Source organism: Hylobates moloch, unplaced genomic scaffold (genome assembly GCF_009828535.3).
Source record: "Hylobates moloch isolate HMO894 unplaced genomic scaffold, HMol_V3 SCAFFOLD_8, whole genome shotgun sequence".
Classification (NCBI taxonomy): Eukaryota; Metazoa; Chordata; class Mammalia; order Primates; family Hylobatidae; genus Hylobates; species Hylobates moloch.
This window is the reverse complement of record NW_026652283.1, coordinates 60,137,792-60,162,510: the sequence shown is the minus strand read 5'-3', so window position 1 is coordinate 60,162,510 and position 24,719 is coordinate 60,137,792. Positions and strand designations below refer to the sequence as shown.

General features: G+C 39.5%; 1 protein-coding gene and 1 non-coding gene across 5 annotated transcripts in view; both read right to left on the bottom strand.

The window, feature by feature from the left end:
* ANKRD45 (ankyrin repeat domain 45) overlaps window positions 1-17,673 on the bottom strand; it is a 64,334-nt gene extending 46,661 nt beyond the window's left edge. Inside the window, exons 1-2 of one of the 4 annotated variants that reach the window (XM_058443141.1) lie at window positions 17,564-17,673; window positions 4,889-5,231 (exon numbers count right to left, since the gene is read on the bottom strand). In XM_058443141.1, coding sequence (XP_058299124.1) covers window positions 4,889-5,216 — 328 coding nt within the window. In that variant the 5' untranslated portion in view covers window positions 5,217-5,231; window positions 17,564-17,673. Of the gene's footprint in view, window positions 1-4,888; window positions 5,232-6,298; window positions 6,349-8,958; window positions 9,048-15,629; window positions 15,668-17,563 lie in introns of those variants that run through there. The other 3 variants (XM_032159088.2, XM_058443140.1, XM_058443139.1) reach the window with 3 other exon arrangements.
* Window positions 5,895-5,998, bottom strand: LOC116474045 (small nucleolar RNA U13). Its single transcript, XR_004249584.1, has one exon. It is a non-coding gene; the product is annotated as a small nucleolar RNA U13 (small nucleolar RNA).
* Window positions 17,674-24,719: the final 7,046 nt, after the last annotated feature.

The window sequence follows — 24,719 nt, the reverse complement described above, 5'->3', positions numbered from 1 at the left end:
GCATGTTTTTTCAGTGGCTGGTACCAGTTATTCCTTTCCATGTTTAGTGCTTCCTTCAGGAGCTCTTGCAAGACAGGCCTGGTGGTGACAAAATCTCTCAGCATTTGCTTGTCTGTAAAGGATTTTATTTCTCCTTTACTTACGAAGCTTAGTTTGGCTGGATATGTAATTCTGGGCTGAAAATTCTTTTCTTTAAGAATGTTGAATATTGGCCCCCACTCTCTTCTGGCTTGCAGAGTTTCTGCCAAGAGATCAGCTGTTAGTCTGATGGGCTTCCCTTTATGGGTAACCTAACCTTTCTCACTGGCTGCACTTAACATTTTTTCCTTCATTTCAACCTTGGTGAATCTGACAATTATGTGTCTTGGGGTTGCCCTTCTTGAGGAGTATCTTTGTGGTGTTCTCTGTATTTCCTGAATTTGAATGTTGGCCTGCCTTGCTAGGTTGGGGAAGTTCTCCTGGATAATATCCTGAAGAGTGTTTTCCAAGTTGTTTCCATTCTCCCCATCACTTTCAGGTACACCAATCAGACGTAGATTTGGTCTCTCCACATAATCCCATATTTCTTAGAGGCTTTCTTCATTTCTTTTTACTCTTTTTTTCTTTAATTTTGTCCTCTCATTTTATTTCATTAATTTGATCTTCAATCGCTGATACCCTTTCTTCCACTTGATCGAGTTGGCTACTGAAGCTTGTGCATGCGTCACGTAGTTCTCCTGCCATGATTTTCAGCTCCATCAGGTCATTTAAAGTCTTCTCTACACTGTTTATTCTAGTTAGCCATTCGTCTCATCTTTTTTTCAAGGTTTTTAGCTTCCTTGCGATGGGTTCGAACATCATCCTTTAGCTCAGAGAAGTTTGTTATTACTGACCTTCTGAAGCCTACTTCTGTCAACTCATCAAAGTCATTCTCCATCCAGCTTTGTTCCATTGCTGGTGAAGAGCTGTGATCCTTTGGAGGAGAAGAGGTGCTCTCATTTTTAGAATTATCAGCTTTTCTGCTCTGGTTTCTCCCCATCTTTGCGGTTTGATCTACCTTTGGTATTTGATGTTGGTGACCTACAGATGGGGTTTTGCTGTGGATGTCCTTTTTGTTGATGTTGATGCTATTCCTTTCTGTTTGTTAGTTTTCCTTCTAACAGTCAGGTCCCTCAGCTGCAGGTCTGTTGGAGTTTGCTGGAGGTCCACTCCAGACCCTGTTTGCCTGGGTATCACCAGCAGAGGCTGCAGAACAGCAAATATTGCAGAACAGCAAATATTGCTGCCTGATCCTTCCTCTGGAAGCTTCGTCCCAGAGGGGCACCCACCTGTATGAGGTGTCAGTTGGCCCCTACTAGGAGGTGTCTCCAAGTTAGGCTACATGGGGGTCAGGAGGCAGTGTGTCCATTCTCAGAGCTCAAACGCCATGCTGGGAGAACCACTGCTCTCTTCAGAGCTGTCAGACGGGACATTTAATTCTGCAGAAGTTTCTGCTGCCTTTTGTTCAGCTATGCCCTGACCCCAGAGGTGGAGTCAACAGAGGCAGCAGGCCTTGCTGAGCTGTGGTGGGCTCCACCCAGTTCGAGCTTCCCTGGCTGCTTTGTTTACCTACTCAAGCCTCAGCAATGGCGGATGCCCATCCCCCTGCCACGCTGCGGCCTCACAGGTTGATCTCAGACTGCTGCACTAGCAGTGAGCAAGGTTCCATGGGCGTGGGACCCGCCAAGCCAGGCACAGGATATAATCTCCTGGTGTGCCATTTGCTAAGACTGTTGTAAAAGCACAGTATTTAGGCAGGAATGTCCCGTTTTTCCAGGTACAGTGTGTCATGGCTTCCCTAGGCTAGGAAAGGGAAATCCCCTGACCCCTTGTGCTTCCCAGGTGAGGGGATGCCCCACCCTGCTTTGGCTCACCCTCCATGGGCTGCACCCAATGTCCAACCAGTCCCAATGAGATGAACCAGGTACCTCAGTTGGAAATGCAGAAATCACCCATCTTCTGCGTTGATCACGCTGGGAGCTGCAGACTGGAGCTGTTCCTATTTGGCCATCTTGTAATGGACCCATGTCTTACAATTCTTTTGTCAGACTTATTCCTAGTTTCTTTATCATTTTGTTATGAATAAGATCTTTATTTGTATCACATTTTCTTGTTGTTGATGGCATATAGAAAGTTGCTGATTGGGATATTGGTCTTATGTTCATATTCTTCCTAAACTCTCTTAGCACTAATAGTAGATTCCCTTGAATTTAAGTCTATGTACCTATGAATAATCATAGTTTTGTTTCTTATACTCTAATCTTTATATCCAGTAGTATGCTGGTAAATGTATATCTAGTTATCTGGAGAAAAAAGCCCTGATTTGTATCATTAGCCAATTACTGTGATGTATGGCCCGACATGGCCAGTTTCAATAGCTATCAACATGATGTCAACCAATTCACAAGAACTCTGAAAATTTAACAATCAGTTCTTCAGAGCTCATAAAAGCTGGCTCTAGCACAATACTGTGTTATTTCTCTTACCCTTCGTACTGCTCTTGCTGGAACCTCTATTATAATGATAAATGGAAGCCATAATAACAAATATCTTAGTCTTATTTCCGATTATAAAGAATGCTTCTGAAAAATTCAATGTTGGGTAAGTTCGCTTCAGGTTTTTGATAGACAGCCTTAAGGAAAGTTTCTTCTATTCCTATTTCCCTAAGAGCTTTCATCACAGGCCAGATGCAGTAGCTCATGCCTATAATCCCAGCACTTTGGGAGGCCGAAGCAAGAGCATTGCTTGAGCCCAGGAGGTAGGGAGGCTTGTCTCAAACTCCTGGGCTCAAGCTATCCTCCCACCCTGGCCTCCCATAGTGCTGGGATTACAGGTGTGAGCCACCACACCTGGCTCTAATGATTTTGTTTACATCTGAGGTTTTTTTCTGTGTTAATATTCTATGTTTTCAATTCCAAATATTATTTGTGCTGTCTCTCTCTGATTAATATTATCAAAGCTCGGCTGGGCACAGTGACTCATGCCTGTGATCCCAGCACTTTGGGAGGCCAAGGTAGGTGGATCACCTGGGGTCAGGAGTTTGAGACCAGCCTGACCAACATGGCAAAACCCCCTCTCTACTAAAAAATACAAAAATTAGCCAGGCATGTTGGTGCATGCCTGTAATCCCAGCTACTCGGGAGGCTGAGGCAGGAGAATTGCTTGAACCCAGGAGGCAGAGGCTGTAGTGAGCCAACATTATGCCACTGCACTCCAGCCTGGGTGACAGAACAAGACTCTATCTCAAGCAAAAAAAAAAAAGAGAGAGAACAACAATGTGTGTGTGTGTGTGTGTGTGTGTGTGTGTGTGTGTGTATATATAATCAAATGTTTTTCAACTGTCATTTTCACTGAACCCAATTTTGGTATTATCAATCCTTTCCCTTCCATCTATTCTGTTTTCTATTTTCTTTCTTCTTTTTTTTTTTTTTCAGAAACAGGGTCTTATCATGTCACCCAGGCTGTTCTTGAACTCCTGACCTCAAGCAATCCTCTTGCCTCGGCCTCCCAAAGTGCTGAGATTATAGGTGTGAGCCTCTGCACCTGGCCTCTGGCCTATTTCTTTATTTTCAATGTCATTAATTTATTCAATTATTTTTCTTTTACTTTCTTTGGTTACTCAGTTGTTCTTTTTCTAATTTCTTCAGTCAAATGCTTTGTTTACTAAATTTTTTATGTTTCTTATATTCTAATATATGTATTATACTAGAATTTTAATTTTAGTTGTATCCCATGGGTTCAGACATAGAGTGATGCTGTTGTCACTTAAACATTTCATAATTTTCATTATATCTTCTGTGACCAATAGATTATGTAAAGTGTGTTCTTGGCTGGATGCAGTAGCTCACACCTGTAATCCCAGCACTTTGGAGGCCAAGGCAGGTGGATCACTGGAGGTCAGGAGATCGAGACCAGCCTGGCCAACATGGTGAAACCCCGTCTCTACCAAAAAATACAAAAATTAGCCAGGCGTGGTGACCCATGCCTGTAGTCCCAGCTACTCGGGAAGCTAAGGTATGAGAATCACCTGAACCTGGGAGGCAGAGGTTGCAGTGAGCTGAGATCATGCCATTACACTCCAGCCTGGGCAACAGAGTGAGACCCTGTCTCAAAAAATAAAAATGAAAATAAAAAATAAAGTGCGTTCTTGCTTTCAGTTTTCAGTTACCTTTTTGTTACTACTTCTTAATTTTATTTTGTTGTAGTCACTGATCAAAGACTATATGCTATAGATACTTTGATAGTTGTTAAGACTTCCTTTATGGCTCAACATATGATCAATGTTTTTTAAATGTTCCATGTGAGCATGAAGAGAATGTATATCCTTTCTTTGCTGAAGATCATGCTGATGATCTTTTTTTTAATTTTCTACCATGACCACGTATTATATTTGCAATCTGAAAAAATAATTACTGAATTTAAAAAGCTACTTAATGATTGCTAAAAAATTAATAAATCTCCAAATGAAAGAGATAACAGTAAATTATTACACATTTACTATATATCAATTTACAATATGCCAAGCACTAAAATATTTATTTTATCCTATTTAATCCTCATTATACCCTATAAGGAAAATATAATTATTATCCCCATTTTGCAGATGGAAAAACAGATACACAAAAAGATCAGGTAACTTGCCAAGTCACACAGCTAATAAATAGTGAAGTCTATGTTCTGAAATACTATACTATGTAATATCAACATTGATACATTTACATGTATACACATACATACACCCATATAGATGTATATACACATATATGTAAAGCATAAAACAGGCACATCAAATATATCTAACCTTAAAGATGTTACATTGCATCTTTAGGTAGTCATAAGTAATACTGATGAGAGAAAAAAGACAAAATACCTCTGGTGGTTTTTTCATTCAGATTCACACCGTATTTTGCCAAAGCTCTAATCACGTCGCTTTGCCCAGCCATGCAAGCTGCATACAACAAATTTCTCCCAACGATGTCTTCTTCTAAGAGAAGCTGCATGGCCTGTTCATGATGAGGATTCTCAGGATCCTCAAAAATCTTCTGCAAACCCTCTACATCCCCTGTGAGAGCAGGTTGTAAAAGGGGGTTCTTGGGGCCTGTTTCCTCTGGTTCTTGGGCTTCTTCTTCTTCATCTTCCTCTTCTTGCTGTGAGAAAAATTCTGAACTCTCTGACTCTGGAGGTCCTTCTGACTCCATTAACTCCAAAAATACCTATGACCAAAAAAATAAAAAAGTGATAAAAATCTACTAAAACACATCAGTATTTGTTTATTTGCTCAGTCAACTGACAATATAGATGGTATAAAAATACTTAACTATTTGAAAATAACTATAAAGTAAGATACTTCAGCAATTCCATCAATAAAGTTTATTGTGTACCTATTATGAGTAGGTACATATAACATAGCTCAAGTATATGCTAAAATGTTAAATGTGTGAAATAAATAATAAATTCAATAGAAACAGGAGAAGAGAGAGATCGTATGATCTAAATTCATTAGGAAGAGATTGAAAAAGAATGTCTAAGAGACCCACTTGCCTAAATAAGGGTCCTTGTTTCAGAGAAGTGAGAAATACAATTGGGTTACTGGAGCCAGATTATGAAGATTAAAAATTAGGCACCAACAGTTAAACAGAATTCATTCAGTCAGTAACACATACTGAAAGCACTGTGTAAATTGTGAAAACCAGAATCAAGTTTATTTCCTACCTTCAACAAGCTACTATTTCAAGAGAAAAAATATGAAATGCACAAAATAAGTATAATAAAAGGTGACAAGTAGTAATAATGCTATGGGAGAAATGCTATGGGAGTTTAGAAGCGATAAGATTAATTCCAGACAAAATTATTCAAGGATGTCTCTTTTTTTTTCACAACAAACAGGAAATGTGCCCGTGTTGTAACAAGGTTTGAAGGAGGTACCTCTCACACATAAGCATGAAAACCCAATAATCACACCTATGAATTACAAAAGGATCTAACTAAGGATGTCTTAATAGTGCTTCAGTCTGTCCGAACACAGTATTAAACTGGGAAAGATTCAGAGAAGAGTGCCAGAGTCTCTTCATTATGTACAAGAATGTTTGTGGCATCACTGTTCACAACAGCAAAAAACCCAGAAGGGAAAACCAATGTCCAAGAAGATGAGCATAAACTGGTATAGTCACACAAAATGGTATATAACTGTTAAAAGAAATAAATTACAATGATATGCCATATGGTAGGCAACTTCTGACAAGGCTCCCAATGTCCCACCCCTGCCTCCTGGTATTCATACCTTCATGTAATTTCCTCACCTTGAATGTGAGGTGACTGGACCTAGTGACTGGCTTCTAATGAAGAGAGTACAGCAATAATAAGGGGATGTAAATTCTGTAATTCAGTTACAATAGACTGTGATTTTGTCTTGCTGATATTCTCTCCCTGGGTCTTCTCATGTGCTGTGATGGAGAAGGCCACCTTTCAAGGAACTGAGGGTGATCTCTGTTCAACAGCCAGTAAGAATCAAGCAAGGCTCTTAATCCAATTCCATAAGGAACTTAATTCTGCCAGCAACCACTGAGTGAGCTTGGAAGTAGATCTGGCCCAGTTAACCCTGAGGTGACTATGGGCTCAGGCAACACCTTGATTATAGCCTCATGAGAAATCCTGAAGTAGAGGATCCAGCTAACCTGTGCCTAGATTCCTGACCCACAGAAACTGAGATAATGAACAAGTGTTGTTTTTAACCTAACAAGCTTAGGGCTCATTTGTCACACAGCAGTAAGACACAGAACAATATAAATGAATCTTACCAATATATCACATGAAAAATGTAAATCCAAAAGATTATATATATATATATATATATCTCAAGATATATTTTTGTCAAGTGAAAAGCAATTAAACAGACTTTTTAGGAATACAAGTAGATGCAGTAACACTACACAGAAAAAAAAGACAAAAAGCAACATTGAACACAGATTCAAGATCATGTTTACCAGGGGTAAAGGGTAGTGGGAGAAGACAAGATGTGGGAAATGTGATAAAGGGAATTATATGTTTAGTAAAGAATATTAACATTTAAGTTGAGCCATCAAGAATGGGCAAGACTGTCATTCAGAAGTCAGAAGGAAGGAAATTCCAGATAGAATAACTAAGTTAAAGCACCAAAGCAAAGATCACAGGTATTTTTGGGAATGAGCATGTTGGCCAATTTGGTTAAGTATAGGCCATTCAAAATAAGCAAGAAGTCTGCTCTTAAAAAGAGGCTGGGATTGCATCAATAAGTCTGAACTTGATTCTGTAGGCAACTGGTAGAGCAAGGAGCAATTAAGGACAGTTAGCTGAAGGTTTTAGTGCTAGGAACTAAGTAGGTTTCAAGGAGATTGATCCGACAAGCCTGAGTGACACAGATTAGAGGAGTAAGAGACTAGAGGCAAAAAAGAAAAATCAATTAGACAGTTATTACTGAAGTCTAAATTAGTGTGAATTGGGGCTTTAATTATTCACTCATATAATTCAGTGTTTATTGGATTCCTTCCTCTATGCCAAGCACTATGCTAGATCCTAAGGATTCAACAAAGTAGGAAAGATCCCTCCTATCATGAAGCATATATTCTGATTGGAAACAGGCAATAAAAAATAAGTGATAATTTTAGATTGTTATAAGTGTTTCCAAGGAAATAAACATGGTGAAGCACTAGGAAATAACAGGGAAGTGAAGAGAAAAAACTTGAAAAAGAACAATCAAGGTGATACTGAAGTAGGACTGCAGAGAATGCCAAAGACTATGAAGGCCACAGGAAAATGGAACGGCATTCCAAAGCAGGGGTAAAAGGCCAGGGAGCAGATATTTTAGGCTTGCAGGCCCTCTGTCTCTATTCTAACTACTCAACTCTGCAGTTGTTGCTTGAAAGTAGTTACAGACAATACACAAATGAATGGGTGTGGCTGTGTTTGAAGAAAATGTTATTTACAAAACAGGTGGTGGTCCACAGGCCATAGTTTTCTGACCCTGTTCTTAAGAAATAACAGTCCTAAAGAGTGCTGAAAGAAAACAAAATTGTCATTTACTGCTATGGTGAAGTAAAGAAAATAAATAGGATAATAGTCGAAAGATCATTGTGATATGCATTTTAAATTGGTAGAATATTAGAACCTTCTCTATTACTACCCTATGTTAATCCCTTCCTTCTGTAAATGTGTATAATGCTTGTAAGCTGTTAGGAATTCTTTGGCTGTAAATAATACAAAAGCCAAATAAGATTGACTATTTAAAAGTAGGAGATTCTTTTCTCACATAATGAGAAATTTAAAGATGGAGATGGTTCAGCAGCTCAAAAATATAGATCCAATCTCTTTCTATCACTCCATCATACTTAGTGTGTCAGACTTTCATCTTCACAACTCTTGCCTCATGTTATAACTCCTGAAATCTCATCTTAATTGATGGCAGGAAGAATGGGTAAATCCCCTAGAGGATACCAGTGATATCAATCCTTCCAAACCCTCTTAAGGGGAAAGCAAAACAAAAATCTTTTCTAACAAGTCCCAACAAACTTCCAGTTATATCTGTACAATGTGGTGTGGCTACCCCATCTTTAAGAGGAGAGGGGGGGAAAAAAGCAAGTTTCTTGATTTTCCAGCCTCTCTGATAGAGGCAAGCAAGGTAGACAGGGATTGGAAATGGGAGTTGAGTTATCCAATCAACAATGACTCAACCATAAGATTTGGTGCATGTCTTGTATTTGAGATGGTTTAGTTCAACTCTTTCATTTTACAGAAGAACTACAGTGGAAACTTATAATTCTTCGTGTCTGACATCCAACTCCCCACCCTTCCAACACACACACACACACACACACACACACACACACACACACACACCCCTTCTTTAAAGCACTCCTATCTCAGTTTCAGAGAATTCTAATAAAAGATATAGCTAACTTCCCACACCGGAAGACGAAGAAGCAGGATTCTTCTTTTCTCTCTCTCAGCACAAGCCTGGGGGCAGGCACATTATTTAAGCTCAGCCCATCAGGGGATCCATCCAGTGATCTTGAATCTTGAACAAGGGATACAAGGAAATGAGGCTAGTTGAAGGGCACTCATCACAAGCGACAGAAATAGTATGCTGATCAAACTGCCTGCTATGAGAACATACTGTGGTTTTTGTGGTCTGATCCTCCACAGTTCCCTTGATTTCCTCATTTTCAGCCTCCCAGTAATTACTAGTTGTCTTCCCCAAAATCTCATCTCCTTTTCTTTTGGAATAGAACCCCACCCTCTTTTCTTTTGGAATAGAACCCCACCCTCTTTTCTTTTAACAAGGCTTTTTTTTTAAACTGATCTTTATGGTGGAATAAGACTATTTTCCAATCTCTCTTGTAATACTGGTGTGGCCACATGTCCAAATAGTAAGCGATAAGATGTAAGCAGATCTATAGACTGCAAATTCCAGGAATGCTTAATTCCTTCTCACTGGATTTCAAGCATAATAGCTGGAGCCTGAAAGGATAATTTAGACCATGAGGTGGTTGTTCTCTTCAAATACATATATATTATTTTATATCTTGTATAAATTATTTCTGTTATAATACATAAATTAGTTTATGACATTTTAATTTTATATGTAAATATATGTAACTACTATCAATAGAGTATCCACATAATTTATTGTTTGGTAACAATGGACAATTTTATCCTGGATATGAGGCATATATGGCTATATTTGTACATATATATTTCTTTTTAAAACAAAGCAATATTTCTCTTTACTACAGGTAACATATCACTGTTTTTTGTCCCATTCTATTTTTTTAAAGCTGGGTGCCACCTACTAAACTGACTGCATGACCCACTAAATGGGATACAACCCACAGTGTGTAAAAACATGAGTCCTAAATAAGCACTATGGAGACTATACCAGGAAATCAACAAGAAGGACTCTAACAGAAGTTAAACAGCTTGTGTTTATGGTTAATAGCTTGGGTGACATATGTCCCAATGTATGCAGGACATTTCCCGTTATATCTGTTTTCCTGGTATAATTTTTAATAGCATCTACTTTCACTCTCAAAAGTGTCCGTTATTATTAGACAATAATTTTGTCACTCTATTAATAGTAGTTGTAATCTTTTGAAATATTTCTGCTAAAGATATCCATATTCAAACCTTAGAGAATAGAGGCAGGATGTGTTTGGAATGCCTTTCACTGGAACACCAGGGACCCAGCCATGAGACCTTGAAGATACTGAGAAATTCCTATTTTTGTTTCACAGGTATTCCTGCTATGAGACCTAGAATAGCTTTACATCTCCTACATTCCAACTACCCAAATCCTATTTAGGCCAAGCTATAAACCCACTTTCTTCCTAAGACTTTCCTTAATTCCTCTCTTGAGTGCACACTGGCCTCTCAATATTCTGAACTCCAAAGGCCATTATGTATAGTCTATACAATACAACTTACCAAATATGATATTATATTATTTTCTAATTGTTTCAAGTACGTAATCTATCCAATTAGGTTGTAAACTTGCTGGGTGCAGGAATCAAGCTTTACATTTCTTTGTGTTACTTTCAGACTTACCACAATTCTTAACAAGTCATATATATTCAGTAACTCTTAAAGTCAAGCTTGCAATTCCCAGTGCTTTTTTTTGTAGCCAAGAGCAATGGGTTTTGGAGTCAGAGAGACTTGGGTTCACAATCCAATCCCGCAATTTATTAGCTGCATAATACTGGGTAATTTACCTACTCTCTTGTAGGAATAACACTAGAGCCTAGTCTATGATTGTTCTAAGAATTAAAATAAATTAGATGGTGTACATGCCAAGCACATGGGGAACATTTAGTAAATAGAAGCTACCATCATCATTATTAAGTCATCATCAAACCTCTAGCAAAATCATCCATGAAGCAAAAGAAAAGATGGTAATGCTACTGATTTTCTTTCTTTTTATAAAAAAACAACAACAATAACAACAACAACAAAAAACAAGGTCTTGCTATATTGCACGGGCTGGTCTTGAACTCCTGGGCTCAAGCTATCCTCCTGCCCTGGATCCTTAGTAGCTGGGCTCACAATCTTCCTGCCTCCACCTCCCAAGTAGCTAGGACTACAGGCCCATGCCACCACACCCAGCTTTTCTTCTTTTTGAATATGCCATAGTTTATTCCTATGCAGGGTATGAATAAATAATTTTCTACCCTACCACCACCAGACACTTGATTACCAACATATTATTCCACATCTAGAGATCAGTCTGATCCCAGGTTAATTCAAAGATATGAAGACAAACTAGATCAAATCTTGAACTATGATTTGGTCCAGAATATTCACAGCTACTCTTGTTATACCCTTGAATGGAGCTTAATTTCTATATCAGCCCAGAACCAACATAATTAGGGCAGTGGTTCTCAAATTCTTTGATCTCAGGGCTCTTTACAGTCTTAAAAATTGAGAACCCCAGGGAATTTTTGTTTATGTGGGTTATATCTAAATTAATATTTATATTAGAAATTAAAACTGAGGCCGGGTACAGTGGCTCATACCTGTAATCCCAGCAGTTTGGGGGACTGAGGTGAGTGGATCACTTGAGTTCAGGAGTTCGAGACCAGCTTGGGCAACACACCAAAACCCCACCTCTACAAAAAATATAGAAAAAAAAATAGCTGAGCATGGGGGCACATGCCTATGGTCCCAGCTACTTGGGAGGTTGAGGCAAGAGAATCACTTGAGCCCAGGAGGCAGAGGTTGCAGTGAGCTACGATCACGCCACTGCACTCCAGCCTGGATGACAGAGCAAGACCCTGTCTCCAAAAAACAACAACAAAAAAACCATAAATAAAGTACGTATTAATTCGTCTTAAACACATTACCTGTTAACAAAAAAAAATAGTTTATGAAAAATAACTAGGCCTGAATACAACAAAAGATTAAGAAAGGGAGAATTCACTCTCTCTGCCTAATTTCAAGCTGGGCATCTGCCTTCAGGCCCAGGCTGGGACTAGAACTTACACTAACAGCTTTCCTGTTTCTCAGGACCTCAGACCTGGATTGGAACTATACGAATGGCTCTCCTGGATCTCCAGCTTGCTGAATGCAGATCTTGAAATTTCTCAGCCTCCATAATCACATGAACCAATTCCTTATAATAGATTATTCTATATTTATTCATATACACAGTTGTCCCTCAGTATTCATGGGGGGATTGATTCAGGAACCCTCCACCCCTGTAGATACCAAAATCCATGGATGTTCAAGTGCCTTATATAAAATGGTGTAATATTTGCATATAACCTACGCACATCATCCCATATATTGTTAAATCAGATTACTTATAATACCTAATACAATGTAAATGCTATGTAAATAGTTGTTATACTGTATTGCTTAGGAAATAATGACAAGAAAAAAAGTCTGTATACGTTTAGTACAAACACAACCATCCATGTTTTTTCCAAATATTTTAGATCCAAGGCTGGTTTAATTCACAGATACAGAGGACTATATATATTGTATTGATTCTGTTTCTCTGAAGAACTCTAATACAAATAGCACTTTCTTTTTTTAGACAAGATCTCACTCTGTCACCCAAGCTGAAGTGCAGTGATGCCATCACGACTCACTACAGCCTGAACTCCTGGGCTCAAGCAATCCTCCCAACTCAGCCTTCCAAGTAGCTGCGACTATAGATGTGTGCCATCACATCAGGCTAATTTTTTAATTTTTCTGTAGAGACAGGGGTCTGGCTATGTTGCCCATGCTGGTCTCAACCTCAAGTGATCCTCCCACCTCAGCCTCCCAAAATGCTGAGATTACAAGTGTGAGCCACCATGCCCAGCTGCAATTTGCATTTTAGAAAACTCGGCCATGTGTTGGCCAACGACTTCCCAATACTTTTATGATGAGATCAGAGATGATATTAATGAAAGTGGGCTTTTAAAAATATTACAGCATGAAACATGTTAACATTTGGAAAATTGGTATAACTAAATAAAGCAACATTTTGCTTGATTTGAATGACTGCTTTTCTCCTTTACAAAATCAGCTTCACTCCCCCTGCCATTTTCCATTATGTTACAATATAGAGCATGGGTAAAAGATCCAAAGTATAAGACAGATCAATAGATTTTAATGTAACACAGTATGAAAAGTTCATTGACATGGCTTCAGATTCCACACTGCAACTAGCCTTTAAGAAACTACCACTTGTGGCCAGGAGCAGTGGCTCACACCTGTAATCACAGCATATTGGGAGGCTGAGGTGGGCAGATCACAAGGTCAGGAGTTCAAGACCAGCCTGGCCAATATGGTGAAACCCCCATCTCTACTAAAAACACACAAAAAAATTAGTCAGGCGTGGTGGCAGGCGCCTGTAGTCCCAGCTACTCAGGAGGCTGAGGCAGGAGAATCACTGGAACCCAGGAGGCAGAGGTTGCAGTGAGCCGAAATCACCCCACTGCACTCCAACCTGGCACAACAGAGTGAGACCCTGTCTTAAAAAAAAAAAAAAAAAAAAAGAAAAAGAAACTACCACTTGCAGAGTTTTGGTGCAGTCACAAAAATGTGCACAATTATCTGAAAAAGCTATTAAAATACTCTTCCCTTTTCCAACTATATATCTATGTAAGGAGGAATTTTCTTTACATATTTCAAAACAACATATTGCAACAGACTGCAGAAGCAGACATAAGAATCTGTCTCCCATTAAGCCAGAAATTAAAGACATTTGCAGAAATGTAAAATAATGCCACTTTCTAACTAATTCTTTTGTTCTGGAAAATATTTTTATGAGAAATATATAATTATGTTAACATGTTTTATTTTTTAAGGAATTAATAAACATTTTTTAAATCCTCAGTTTAATTTCTAATTCTTACAACATATCTAATACTATATTAAAAGACATAACTCATATAAAGGAAAGCTCTTCGGGATCATTTCTTAAGAGCAAAATGGAGTCCTGAGACAACGAAGTTTGAGGGCACTGCCTTAGGATACACATGAGACCTAGAAATAGGAAAGTCTTGCGGGATGCTCGCCCTACTCAATTACTATAGCAGGGCAAGGAGGCTTTGCAGGGAGGGAGGGCTGTGGTGCAAACCACTCCAGTCAGGGCTGAAGGGAAGTCACAGCAGGAACTCAGCGCAATTGAGTGAGCCAGGGAGCTCTACTGAGTCCTGACAAAACCAGGAGACACCTGTTCACAAGCTATATAAGCCAAAGGTTAGAACCAAGAAAGCCATAGGGCAGGAAGCACTCGGTATACCAGGAACATCACCCCGCAGAGCCAAGGGAAGGCAAAGGGACCCTGACACGTCCCCATAACTGATTCCGTGAGCCATCCACATAGCCAGGGCACCATCTCAAGGAAAGAATCCAAGAAGATACCTGAGAACCTAAATATTTGTACATAAGAGAAATTAAACACTAGCCAAAGAAATCAATTCTAGATTGAGCTAAACTTTAAAACCAATCGGACATTCAGATTCTTTCCTAATAATCAATAAGTAAATGCTCGTGAAAGGAACCAGATCGGTCATATACAAAAATAAATTACATTTTCTTTGCCCACAAAAGTAATAACATACATCAAAATTGTAACCTTGCTACATATAACTCAAGTTTCACAGAGAATATGAGCATGGGAGGGAAGAGGGAAGGCTGGAACTATGAAGGCAGAATGGCATTGCTTTAGTCTTGATTCTGTTACTAATTATCTGACTTTTCTGAAATGAGGATAGCACCTGGTCTGCCTTACTAAATAAGTGTATAAAAATCTATAAACTTTTCTTTTTACCTATAGAATGTGATTGCTTTTGAGGCACCCACAATAGAAAATCACATAGGTCGTAGCCCCTACCTCACAGGCTCTCACATTTTAGTTGGGAAGACACAAGTAAATCAGTAACGACAGAGTGAGATCAGGGATTCAATGGAGGTAGGCAAAGAGTGCTCTGAGAGTAAAAACGTGGACATCTACATTCAATTCTGGGTGGCGGTCTCAGAAAGGTTTCCCAAAAGAGGTGAAACCTCGATATTGAAGAGTAGGAGTCTTAAAAGGAAGGAAAAAAGGACAATCCAGGTAACGGGAAGAGCATAAACAAAGGGCAAGGAGGCAGGCGACGCAGCCTGAAGTTGTGATAGAGGAGTAGATCCTAATGTGCCTTTTAAGCCAACTGATTTTTTTCTTCAAAAAAAAAAAAAAAATGTAGTCCCTTAAGGATTTTAAGTCCCAGCTCAAGGAGAAGGACCCCAGGGGCAGCCCTGGGCATACAGGGTTAAACAAAGAGAAGGCCTGAGGAACAGGATACAGAAAGTGGCAGCGCCGCCAGGTGATCCAGGAGATCCAGCGAGGGGGCAACGGACACTTCAGGGCACCAGAGTTTGCTCTTCCGGCCTGAATTCCCTGGGGACCTTCTGCGATCCCTCGCGGCTGCAGGCGGGGTAGGGGACTGGTGCGCAAAGCTCTGGACAGAAGCAGTGTGAGGACGCTGAGATTTAAGCCCACTCCCCTCCAGCCCTGCCCAAGCAGCCTGGAGGGAAGATGTCCGTCTATCCCCTCGCACTCCTCACCGAGTGCCCCCCCTAGCCCACGGCACCAGGACCCCTAGACTCACCACACTTGGGCCCCAGCCTCCTCGGTTACCATGGCAACGGCGCAACGCGCGAGGCAGCGCCTCCCCCTGCGCCGTGGTTCCGGCAGCGCGGGAAGGTTATTCTTGGTTGCAAAGGCACAGGAAGTCAGAGGGGAAAACAGCCAGGAATTATCTAGATAATTTCAGTCTGTGGGTGGCGTGTCGGTTTTTTCTTTGTTTTGTAAATTTTCTGTTATACAGTATTTGTTTTACAGTTTAAAAATAAGTTGTGCATATTGGTTGTTGGCCCGTCTTATCTTTGGCTTTTAAACGAAAGAATTTTCTGGAAATATGAGGTTGCATTCTAAAAACTACAAAAGATTGTATGAATAACCCCTTGCTTAATTTTCTAGTTACTGGATATTTTTCTCTCATGGTTTATGGTCATTGTCACTAGCAAAGGAGTGTTTCAGGCGACCTCACAAGTGCCAAACTACCTTAGGAGCGGAAGAAATTTGGAGACTATATCCCTCTTGATTCAGAAATTCAAGATGCAAAACACAACTTTAAAAGGGGGGAAGCAATGGAGGTGGAGGGACAAGGGGTTCGAAAGAAACCAGCAGGGAAGGGCCAGGCATACCTAGCAATTATATCAATGTTCACATGAATCACATAGTGAAAACAGGGAAGTTTTTGTGCTGAAGGCAGGTGTGAAGGAAAATACTCATTTCTTTACTGTTTCTACCAGGAGTCCATTAAGGAGTAGGTGAATGTTTTAGAGGGGCTCTGAACATTTGTGCTGAAGTTCGAATAGCCTAGTTTTGAAATGAATATTTGACCTAAGGCCCAAGCAAAATTTCACCGTTGTTACAGTAGGTAGTCAGGCATGAGCAGAGCAGGCTCCTCTATCCCCCACCAGGAATGTCAGGCGACCATCAGGTGATAGGCAGTTGTTAACTGTCTCTCTAAAATAATAATTGGTTGCAGCCAATGCCAGGAAAAGGCACTCTCCCAATAGATAGAAACATCTGAAACTGGTTATCAGCAGCTTCCCCATAAGATCTCAGGAGTTAGGTGATGTGAGAAACACATTCACCTGTCCAAACCCAAAGAATGGACTTAGAGGCATGAAGAACAGCAAAAGAGAGACTTTTTAATAACGGTCTTGCAAGATCGGGTGTCTGGTGAGCAGGCACACCCAGTGCAGTTTCAACAAGGAATTTATCACCTAGTGTCCAAGTCCCTACCCTGGTTCCTCATAGGCTGAGTACTATGGGGTTACAATCTTCCCCACCGTTGCACAAGTTTCATTATCCCCTTATAAGGTTACATCTTGTCTCCTTCACCACTTTAAGTTTTGATTTCCCAATGACAAAACTTTCTTTCCTTTTATGGATTAGCCACCCCACCCCCTATATTTTTTTCTCCCTCCCCTCTGACTTCTGTGAGTCTTATCACTCTTCCCAGATGTCTGTAGCATGCGGCTTGTCACATCTGCAAGGGAGCTGCCTGGATTTGCCGGTGTCTGTTTTCTGAAAATGGACCACTTAAAAAGCACTTCTTACAGGTGAGTAGGCTCAAGGATACAAATTAAGAGTCAAAATGGTGGAGTTTAACTGGTATATGACCTTCTTGGGTACATTCAACTGGTAAGAGAAGAATGCCTCAAGTGATCATGCATAGAACTGCAGTAAACAAACTGCACATACTCTTCTCCCAAGTGCTAGCAGGCCACTGCACATGTGGATAGCCCATCCCAAGAGAAGAATCAGGGGAGAAGGGATGCAAGACCCCAGAAGTATGACACCATATAAAACCCTAAGGCCGGGCACGGTGGCTCATACCTGTAATCCCAGCACTTTGGGAGGCCAAGGCTGGCGGATCACGAAGTCAGGAGACCAAGACCATCCTGGCTAACACAGTGAAATCCCGTCTCTACTAAAAATACTCACACACAAAAAAAGAAAAAAAAATACCTGGGCGTGGTGGTACGCGCCTGTAGTCCCAGCTCCTTGGGAGGATGAGGCAGGAGAATCACGTAAACCCGGGAGGCGGAGGTTACAGTGACCCGAGATCACACCACTGCCCTCCAGCATGGGTGACAGAGCGAGACTCCATCTCAAAAAAAAAAAAAAAAGAAACCCTAAGTCAAAGGTCAAACTGCACTTGATCTCTCAAAGTCACCCACTTGGCCCTTTCCAAGTGTACATTACTTCCTTTCATTCCTGCTCAAAAGCTTTTTAATAAACTTACACTCCTGCTCTAAAACTTGCCTCGATCTCTTCTTCTGCCTTATGCCCCTCAGTCAGATTCTTTCTTCTGAGGCAAGAATTGAGGCAGCTGCAGACCCATACAGATTCACCACGAGTAACACCATCATAAATCTGAACTTTTGAAATACAAGAATAAGTTTGAATTTTTTCAAATATAATTATTAAATTTTTCATGTTCAAATAAGTTGTGGTAATAAAAATTTTAGAGTTTGACATTATAGACAGGAAAAATAATCTGTCAGTTGCAAGCTCGCTCCTGCAGTCACTATACAACACATTTGCTCTACTCAACAATCATTTCTTACTGAAGGTGATGAAGAGCAAGGCTAATTTTAGTTATTTCAGTTTTAACATGCTATTTTTTCAGTGTTTGTTTTTTAATACCTGGATGGAAGATGACTTATGATACATAACTGTACCAAACTGTACATGATTCTGTTTTTCATTAATCTTCAGGGGATATGAAGAATTCCCAAATATAACTGTTTCTTGAAAGTCTGAAGTGGAATTAAACAACTAAAAATTAAATAGAGTTTTTAAAGATTATTTTTTAGTGCTCTGGGTGCTAATATTAGAAAGGTAGTAAGACACAATAGGTTTGAGACCTAAAAGCAAAGATGCCCTGAGCTCCGCTTGAACTCCAGGTCAGAAACAGCTGCATGATGCATCTAGGCAGACCAGGTTAGAAACAGGAGATTCATGGCAAGAGTGTGGCCTAGATGCAGCAGAAAGACTCCCATGACATCCTCTCTTAGCCACACCCCCTGCAAGCTTGACCTGAGAGTATTGGAAAGAGCCACTGGATTTGAAGGGGCCAAGTGCCCATGTGTAAGAGACATCTCAGCAATAACCTGTGGGTATTAATGATGGAGGTCCAGGTAAGACAGTGAAGGCTTGGTGAACAGACAGCTTAAGCAGCAAATGATTAAGCACTATTCAAACCCCCCAGAAATTAGATCCCCTCCAGAAAATTATGGTAGGTGAGAGGTTTCCGAAACGATTGAAATTAGTTTTTTCCAACATAGGAGAATAGGCCCTCAGAATAGAAATTATTGTATAAAAAACTATATTTCTATACCTCTTTTTTTTCTGAGATGGAGTCTTGTTCTGTCACCCAGGCTGGAGTGCAGTGGTGTCATCTCGGCTCACTGCAACCTCTGCCTCTTGGGTTCAAGCGATTCTCCGGCCTCAGCCTCCCAAGTAGCTGGGATTACAGGCACGCATCACCACACCTTGCTAATTTTTGTAATTTTTTAGTAGAGATGGGGTTACACCATGTTGGGCAGGCTGGTCTCGAACTCATGATATCAGGTGATCCACCTGCCTTGGCTTCCCAAAGTGCTAGGATTACAGGCATGAACCACCACACCCTGCCATATTTCTGTACTTCATAGACTAAGAGTCATGTCCGTTGTACAATGTCAATTTCTGATGAAAAACCTGGATCAACTAGTTGAAAAAGTTACTCCAAGGTAACTTAATGTGCTACGTCTTGTTGTTTGAAAGCCTATTATATGCTGAGTACTGTGTTAAGTGATTCATATAAATTATCTCTAATCCTTATAGCAACTCTATAAGATGCTATGAGACAGTGGTATTATTATTCTTGAAACTGACACTTCAGAAGGTTGAGTCACCTACCTAAGACCACACAGCTAATAGGGCCAAACCAGGATTTGTACCTAGGTCAGTCTGGTTTAAAACACCAGAGGACTGCTACTTGTTAGCTATATGCTAATTAAATATTAGAGAAAATCTGCCAAAAATAACAACTTTATTTCAAAATAATTTGCCTTGAGTCTTTCTGGCAATAATTAGATAATATTAAAGCCACTCCCCTGGTGTGCAACTAAAGAATTATTTCTCCACGTAGCTAATCTCTACAGTTGAGGAGAATGAAATAGTGAACACCCATGGTTTTCACCCGCTGGTCCCTCCTTTTCTGGTTAGTGAACTCCCATTTTCTGTGAAGGAACCTTTCTTTTCTTTTTCTAGACATGGCATCTTACTCTGTCACCCAGGCTGGAGTGCAGTGGTGTGATCACGGCCCACTGTAGCCTCATTCTCCCCAGGCTTAGGTGATCCTGCCACCTCAGCCTCCCAAATAGCTGGGACTACAGGCACCCACCACCACGCCCAGCTAAATTTTTTTTGTATTTTTTGTAGAGACAGGGTTTTGCCATGTTGCCCAGGCTAGTTTCCAACTCTTGGCCTTAAGTGATCCTCCCGCCTCAGCTTCCCAAAGGGCTGGGATTACAGGTATGAGCCACTGCACTCGGCCCACCTTCATGGTTCTTTTGGGATGGGGATATTTTTGGCTTTTTTTTTTTCCACATTCACCATGCTTTTGTGAACCTCAAAAATCTGAGACAGGTGTCAGTTGATTTAGAAAGTTTATTTTGCCAAAGTTGAGGATGCACACCCATGACACAGCCTCAGGAGGTCCTGATAACATGTGCCCAAGGTGGTTAGAGCAGTCCCCAAGGTGGTTAGAGCACTTTGGCTTCATACATTTTAAGAAGACATGAAACATTAATCAACATATGTGAGATGAACATTGGTTCAGTCTGGAAAGGTGGAACAACTGGAAGCAGGGGGATTGGAGGTAGGGGGTGCTTCCAGGTCACAGATACATAAGAGACAGATGGTTGCATTCTGATTAGCCTCTCCAAAGGAGGCAATCATATATGCATTTATCTCAGTGAACAGAGGGGTGACTTTGAATAGAATGGGTGGCAGGTTTGCCCTAAGCAGTTCCCAGCTTGACTTTTCCCTTTAGCTTAGTGATTTTAGGGACCCAAGACATTTTCCTTTCACATTTCCCCACTTTTTAAAAATTTTTTGGAGAAAGCATATTAAAAGAAAATGAGTCTCTGGTCTCAGGTTTTGTCTGATCTCTTATGGCTAGGATGGTTTATTCCTAGACTGATAGGTCCCACGTTATTAGGAAAGCTCATTTTTAGAAGGCTGTGAAGTCTTGTGTCCTATGAAGAGAAAATAGGGGAAGGAAGGAGGAAAAGCAACAACAAACAAAAGAATGATCCTGGAAAATCAATATACGCCATATTGCTCTGAAATCCATACATTACTAGGCAGGTATGAAAGTGTCGTATGAACGTAAATAGGTTGCTATTATTTTCCTCTGAAGTTTAAGTTATTTAGCTTCAGTTTGCAGGGCTTTAAAAAAAGTATAGCTTAGTTTTCAGTGACTCCAAATTAGGAAAAATGGAGAAAAAAGAAGGAAAAAATTGAAAACATTATTTTGCAGGCTTGTAGCCAAGAAAAATTAGAATTCAGGCCAGTCACAGTGGCTCATGTCTGTAATCCCAGCACTTTGGGAGGCCGAGGCAGGTGGATCACCTGAGGTCAGGAGTTTGAGACCAGCTTGGCCAACATGGCAAAACCCCGTATCTACTAAACATACAAAACACTAGCTAGGCATGGTGGTAGGTGCCTGTAATCCCAGCTACTTAGGAGGCTGAGGCAGGAGAATTGCTTGAACCCAGGAGGCAGAGGTTGCAGTGAGCCAAGATCATGTGATTACACTCCAGCCTGGGGAACAGAGGGAGACTCTGTCTCAAAAAGAAAAATTAGAATTAGAATTCAGTCCAAACTGTAGAAAATAATAAAAATTGAAAAACAATAGGCAAGACTAGAATCTAACAAAGGGTGTACTATAGTTTTTTAAACATAATTTTTCTTTATCCAGTTTCCCATTTTTATTAAAGACAAATCATGGTAAGACTGATTTGCTTTATTACCCTTCGCCTGATTATTTGTATACAATGTATCAAGAATAATGTTATTTTACATAGGCATTTAAATTGGCTTTGATGGAACTTTAGTCCATAGAAGGAATCCTAGATATGACTTTTTTAAAGCCAAGCCCAGCCATGGATTTGTACCATCAAATACCTATGAGTTGGGTGAATTCCTGTCCTCTTGATGTTCCAAGATAAACTTGGGGCTCTTGGGCTTGTCACAAAGTGACATTCTTTACTTACCACAGGTGAGGAACCCTGCAAAGGGACTGTGTAGAAAAAGGTATGAGGCCAATTTTTCCAAGGGGCTTGTATTGGCTCCACAAGTCAAGTTTGATTCCTTAAATGAAAGCACACCATTTTAGTCAAAGCCTTGGTAAAATAACCAGTTTCTCCAATTGTGTCCTGTTAAAAATGAAAAAAAGATTCTTATGGCACTTATGCAAATAATTGTTTTGTCATAAGAATACTCACAAATAGTTTCCAAATTCTGTAGAAACCAGGTAGACAGAAACACATAGGCTCCAACTTTTGTTCATAGGAGTACACTTTACTTAACTGTTAAAAGCTGTAAATAGCTTAAAAGTTTTCTTGACTCTGAAAAACAAAGGATCAGCAACGTTTTAAGCAAAAAGTTAAAAAGATTACTTTAAACTTCTATTGGTTTAGTCCCTGCAGTTAATTCCTGTTCTGCTTGATAGTCATAAACATTTCAGCTCTTCATGAGTCCTGAAAGTTTTTCCTCTGTTCAAATGTTACGATCTCCAAAGTAATCAGAAACCTGCATTCAAGGGCACCTGTTAGAGTTTATAGCTGATTATAAAACCACCTTTTAAGGAGGACCAAAATAAAACAACAATCATTCATGGATGACAAAAGTTTTAGGGCAGCCATAAAGATACAATTGACAAGGAAATTTGTTACCTCTGTGGCACACAATAATTTACCATAAAAATAATAATTATTACTGATAACATACACTAATTCATATTAGAATTATAGGAGTTCCCCCCAGGTGACGGGTGAGACTCCTTCTCAAAAAAAAAAAAAAAAAAAAAAGAATTATAGGAGTTTCCCATAATTTTTGAACACATGCCAATAACATCTTTATACAAATACAACCCAAAGAAAACCAAACACCATTTCATGTTTGACAATGCTTCCTATATAATTTTTATACCAAATAAGCCAAATATGTCATTTTTGGACTTTAAAGAACCAGGAATATCTTAAAGGATTAATTAGGTCAGAAAAAGACATAATTTATAATTTGATTTTGGAAAGTTTGTCAAATATCAAAGCTTTAAAACACTTGATATTACAAAATAGGATCACAGGCATAGTAAAATAAGTCATTCATTTAACCAAAGTGATAACTGAAGGATTTCAAAAAAAAAAAAAAAAAAAGAAAGGTGCAAAACTTTTATTTTGAGAGAGGAAACAATTTTCCAAACAATAAACCCTAATAAAAACAACATGGAGTCAATTAAATTTGTTTTTCAAATTTTTATAAACAATATATAAAATTTTAATCTTGATCATAAGCTATAACTTCCATAAGCCTTTTATAATCTTTATTAAAGTTTTGGTTAATGCTTAAAAAACAAACCATATTAATCTGACACAGGGGCTCATATGCTGGTCTTGCATCAGTGTGCCATTGATATTAATGGTTAATTTATAGAGAAACTATACTTATTTTATGTCTTAAAATGGGCCCTTACAATCTCACACACCCACCCCCTCCGCAATAGTCCCTGGACCTTGAGGAGTTGAATGGTGTTAATTTCTGGCCCTCTGTCTCAGGAATGCAGTTTATTTTGATTGGCATCCTCTATGGGACCTGAAGATGAGGATTTAACTGCTGTCAGTGTTTAAGATTTAGCAGGGCTTTGTGTCCATTTTAGACCCAGGAGTCAAATCCCTGTAACTTAATGTTACAAGTACTTTAAAAGCACATACAGAAAGATACACGGATGTAATAATCTTAATTTAAAAAAAAATTATCAGTTTTTTTCCTAAGCAAAGTAAAACTTAATAATAATGGCATAGGAATTATTTCAATAAGATGTAAAATCTGTGAGGCCAGTTACCAAAAGGCAAAAGAAAAGACCTTCTGCAGTGTACAGGATATTACATTGGAAGAAAACATTTCCTTTAGACCTTTAAGAAAATATTGTTAGCACCAGACCACAACAAACATAACTGTGGGGAAAAAAAACTTAAATGAGCTGAACACGAGTTGAAAGAGAGCTTTATTATTTCACACCTTTTAAAGCGGGAGAAAAAAACAAAAATGGTGAAACCAAAAAAAGTCCAGGACCACACAGATTCACAGTCAAATACTACCAGAGGTCCAAAGAGGAACTGGTACCATTCCTTCTGAAACTATTCCAAACAATAGAAAATAGAATCCTCCCTAACTCATTTTATGAGGCCAGCATCATCCTGATACAAAAACATGGCAGAGACAAAACAAAAAAAGAAAAATTTAGGCCAATATCCCTGATGAACATCGATGCAAAAATCCTCAATAAAATACTGGCAAAGTGAAACAAGCAGCACATCAAAAAGCTTATCTACCACGATCAAGTCACCTTCATCCCTGGGATGCAAGGCTGGTTCAACATATGCAAATCATTAAACAGAATCCATCACATAAAAAGAATCAATGACAAAAACCACATGATTATCTCAATAGATATACAAATGGCATTCAACAAAATTCAACAGCACTTTATGCTAAAAACTCTCAATAAACTAGGTATTGATGGAATGTATCTCAAAATAATAAGAGCTATTTATGACAAACCCACAGCCAATATCATACTGAATGGGCAAAAGCTGGAAGCATTCCCTTTGAAAACTGGCACAAGACAAAACTGACACACACCTATTCAACATAGTATTGGAAGTTCTGGCCAGGGCAATCAGGCAAGAGAAAGAAATAAAGTGTATTCAATTAGAAAAGGAGGGAGTCAAATTGTCTCTGTTTGCAGATGACATGATTGTGTATTTAGAAAACCCAACTGTATCAGCCCCAAATCTCCTTAAGCTGATAAGCAACTTCAGCAAAGTCTCAGGATACAAAGTCAATG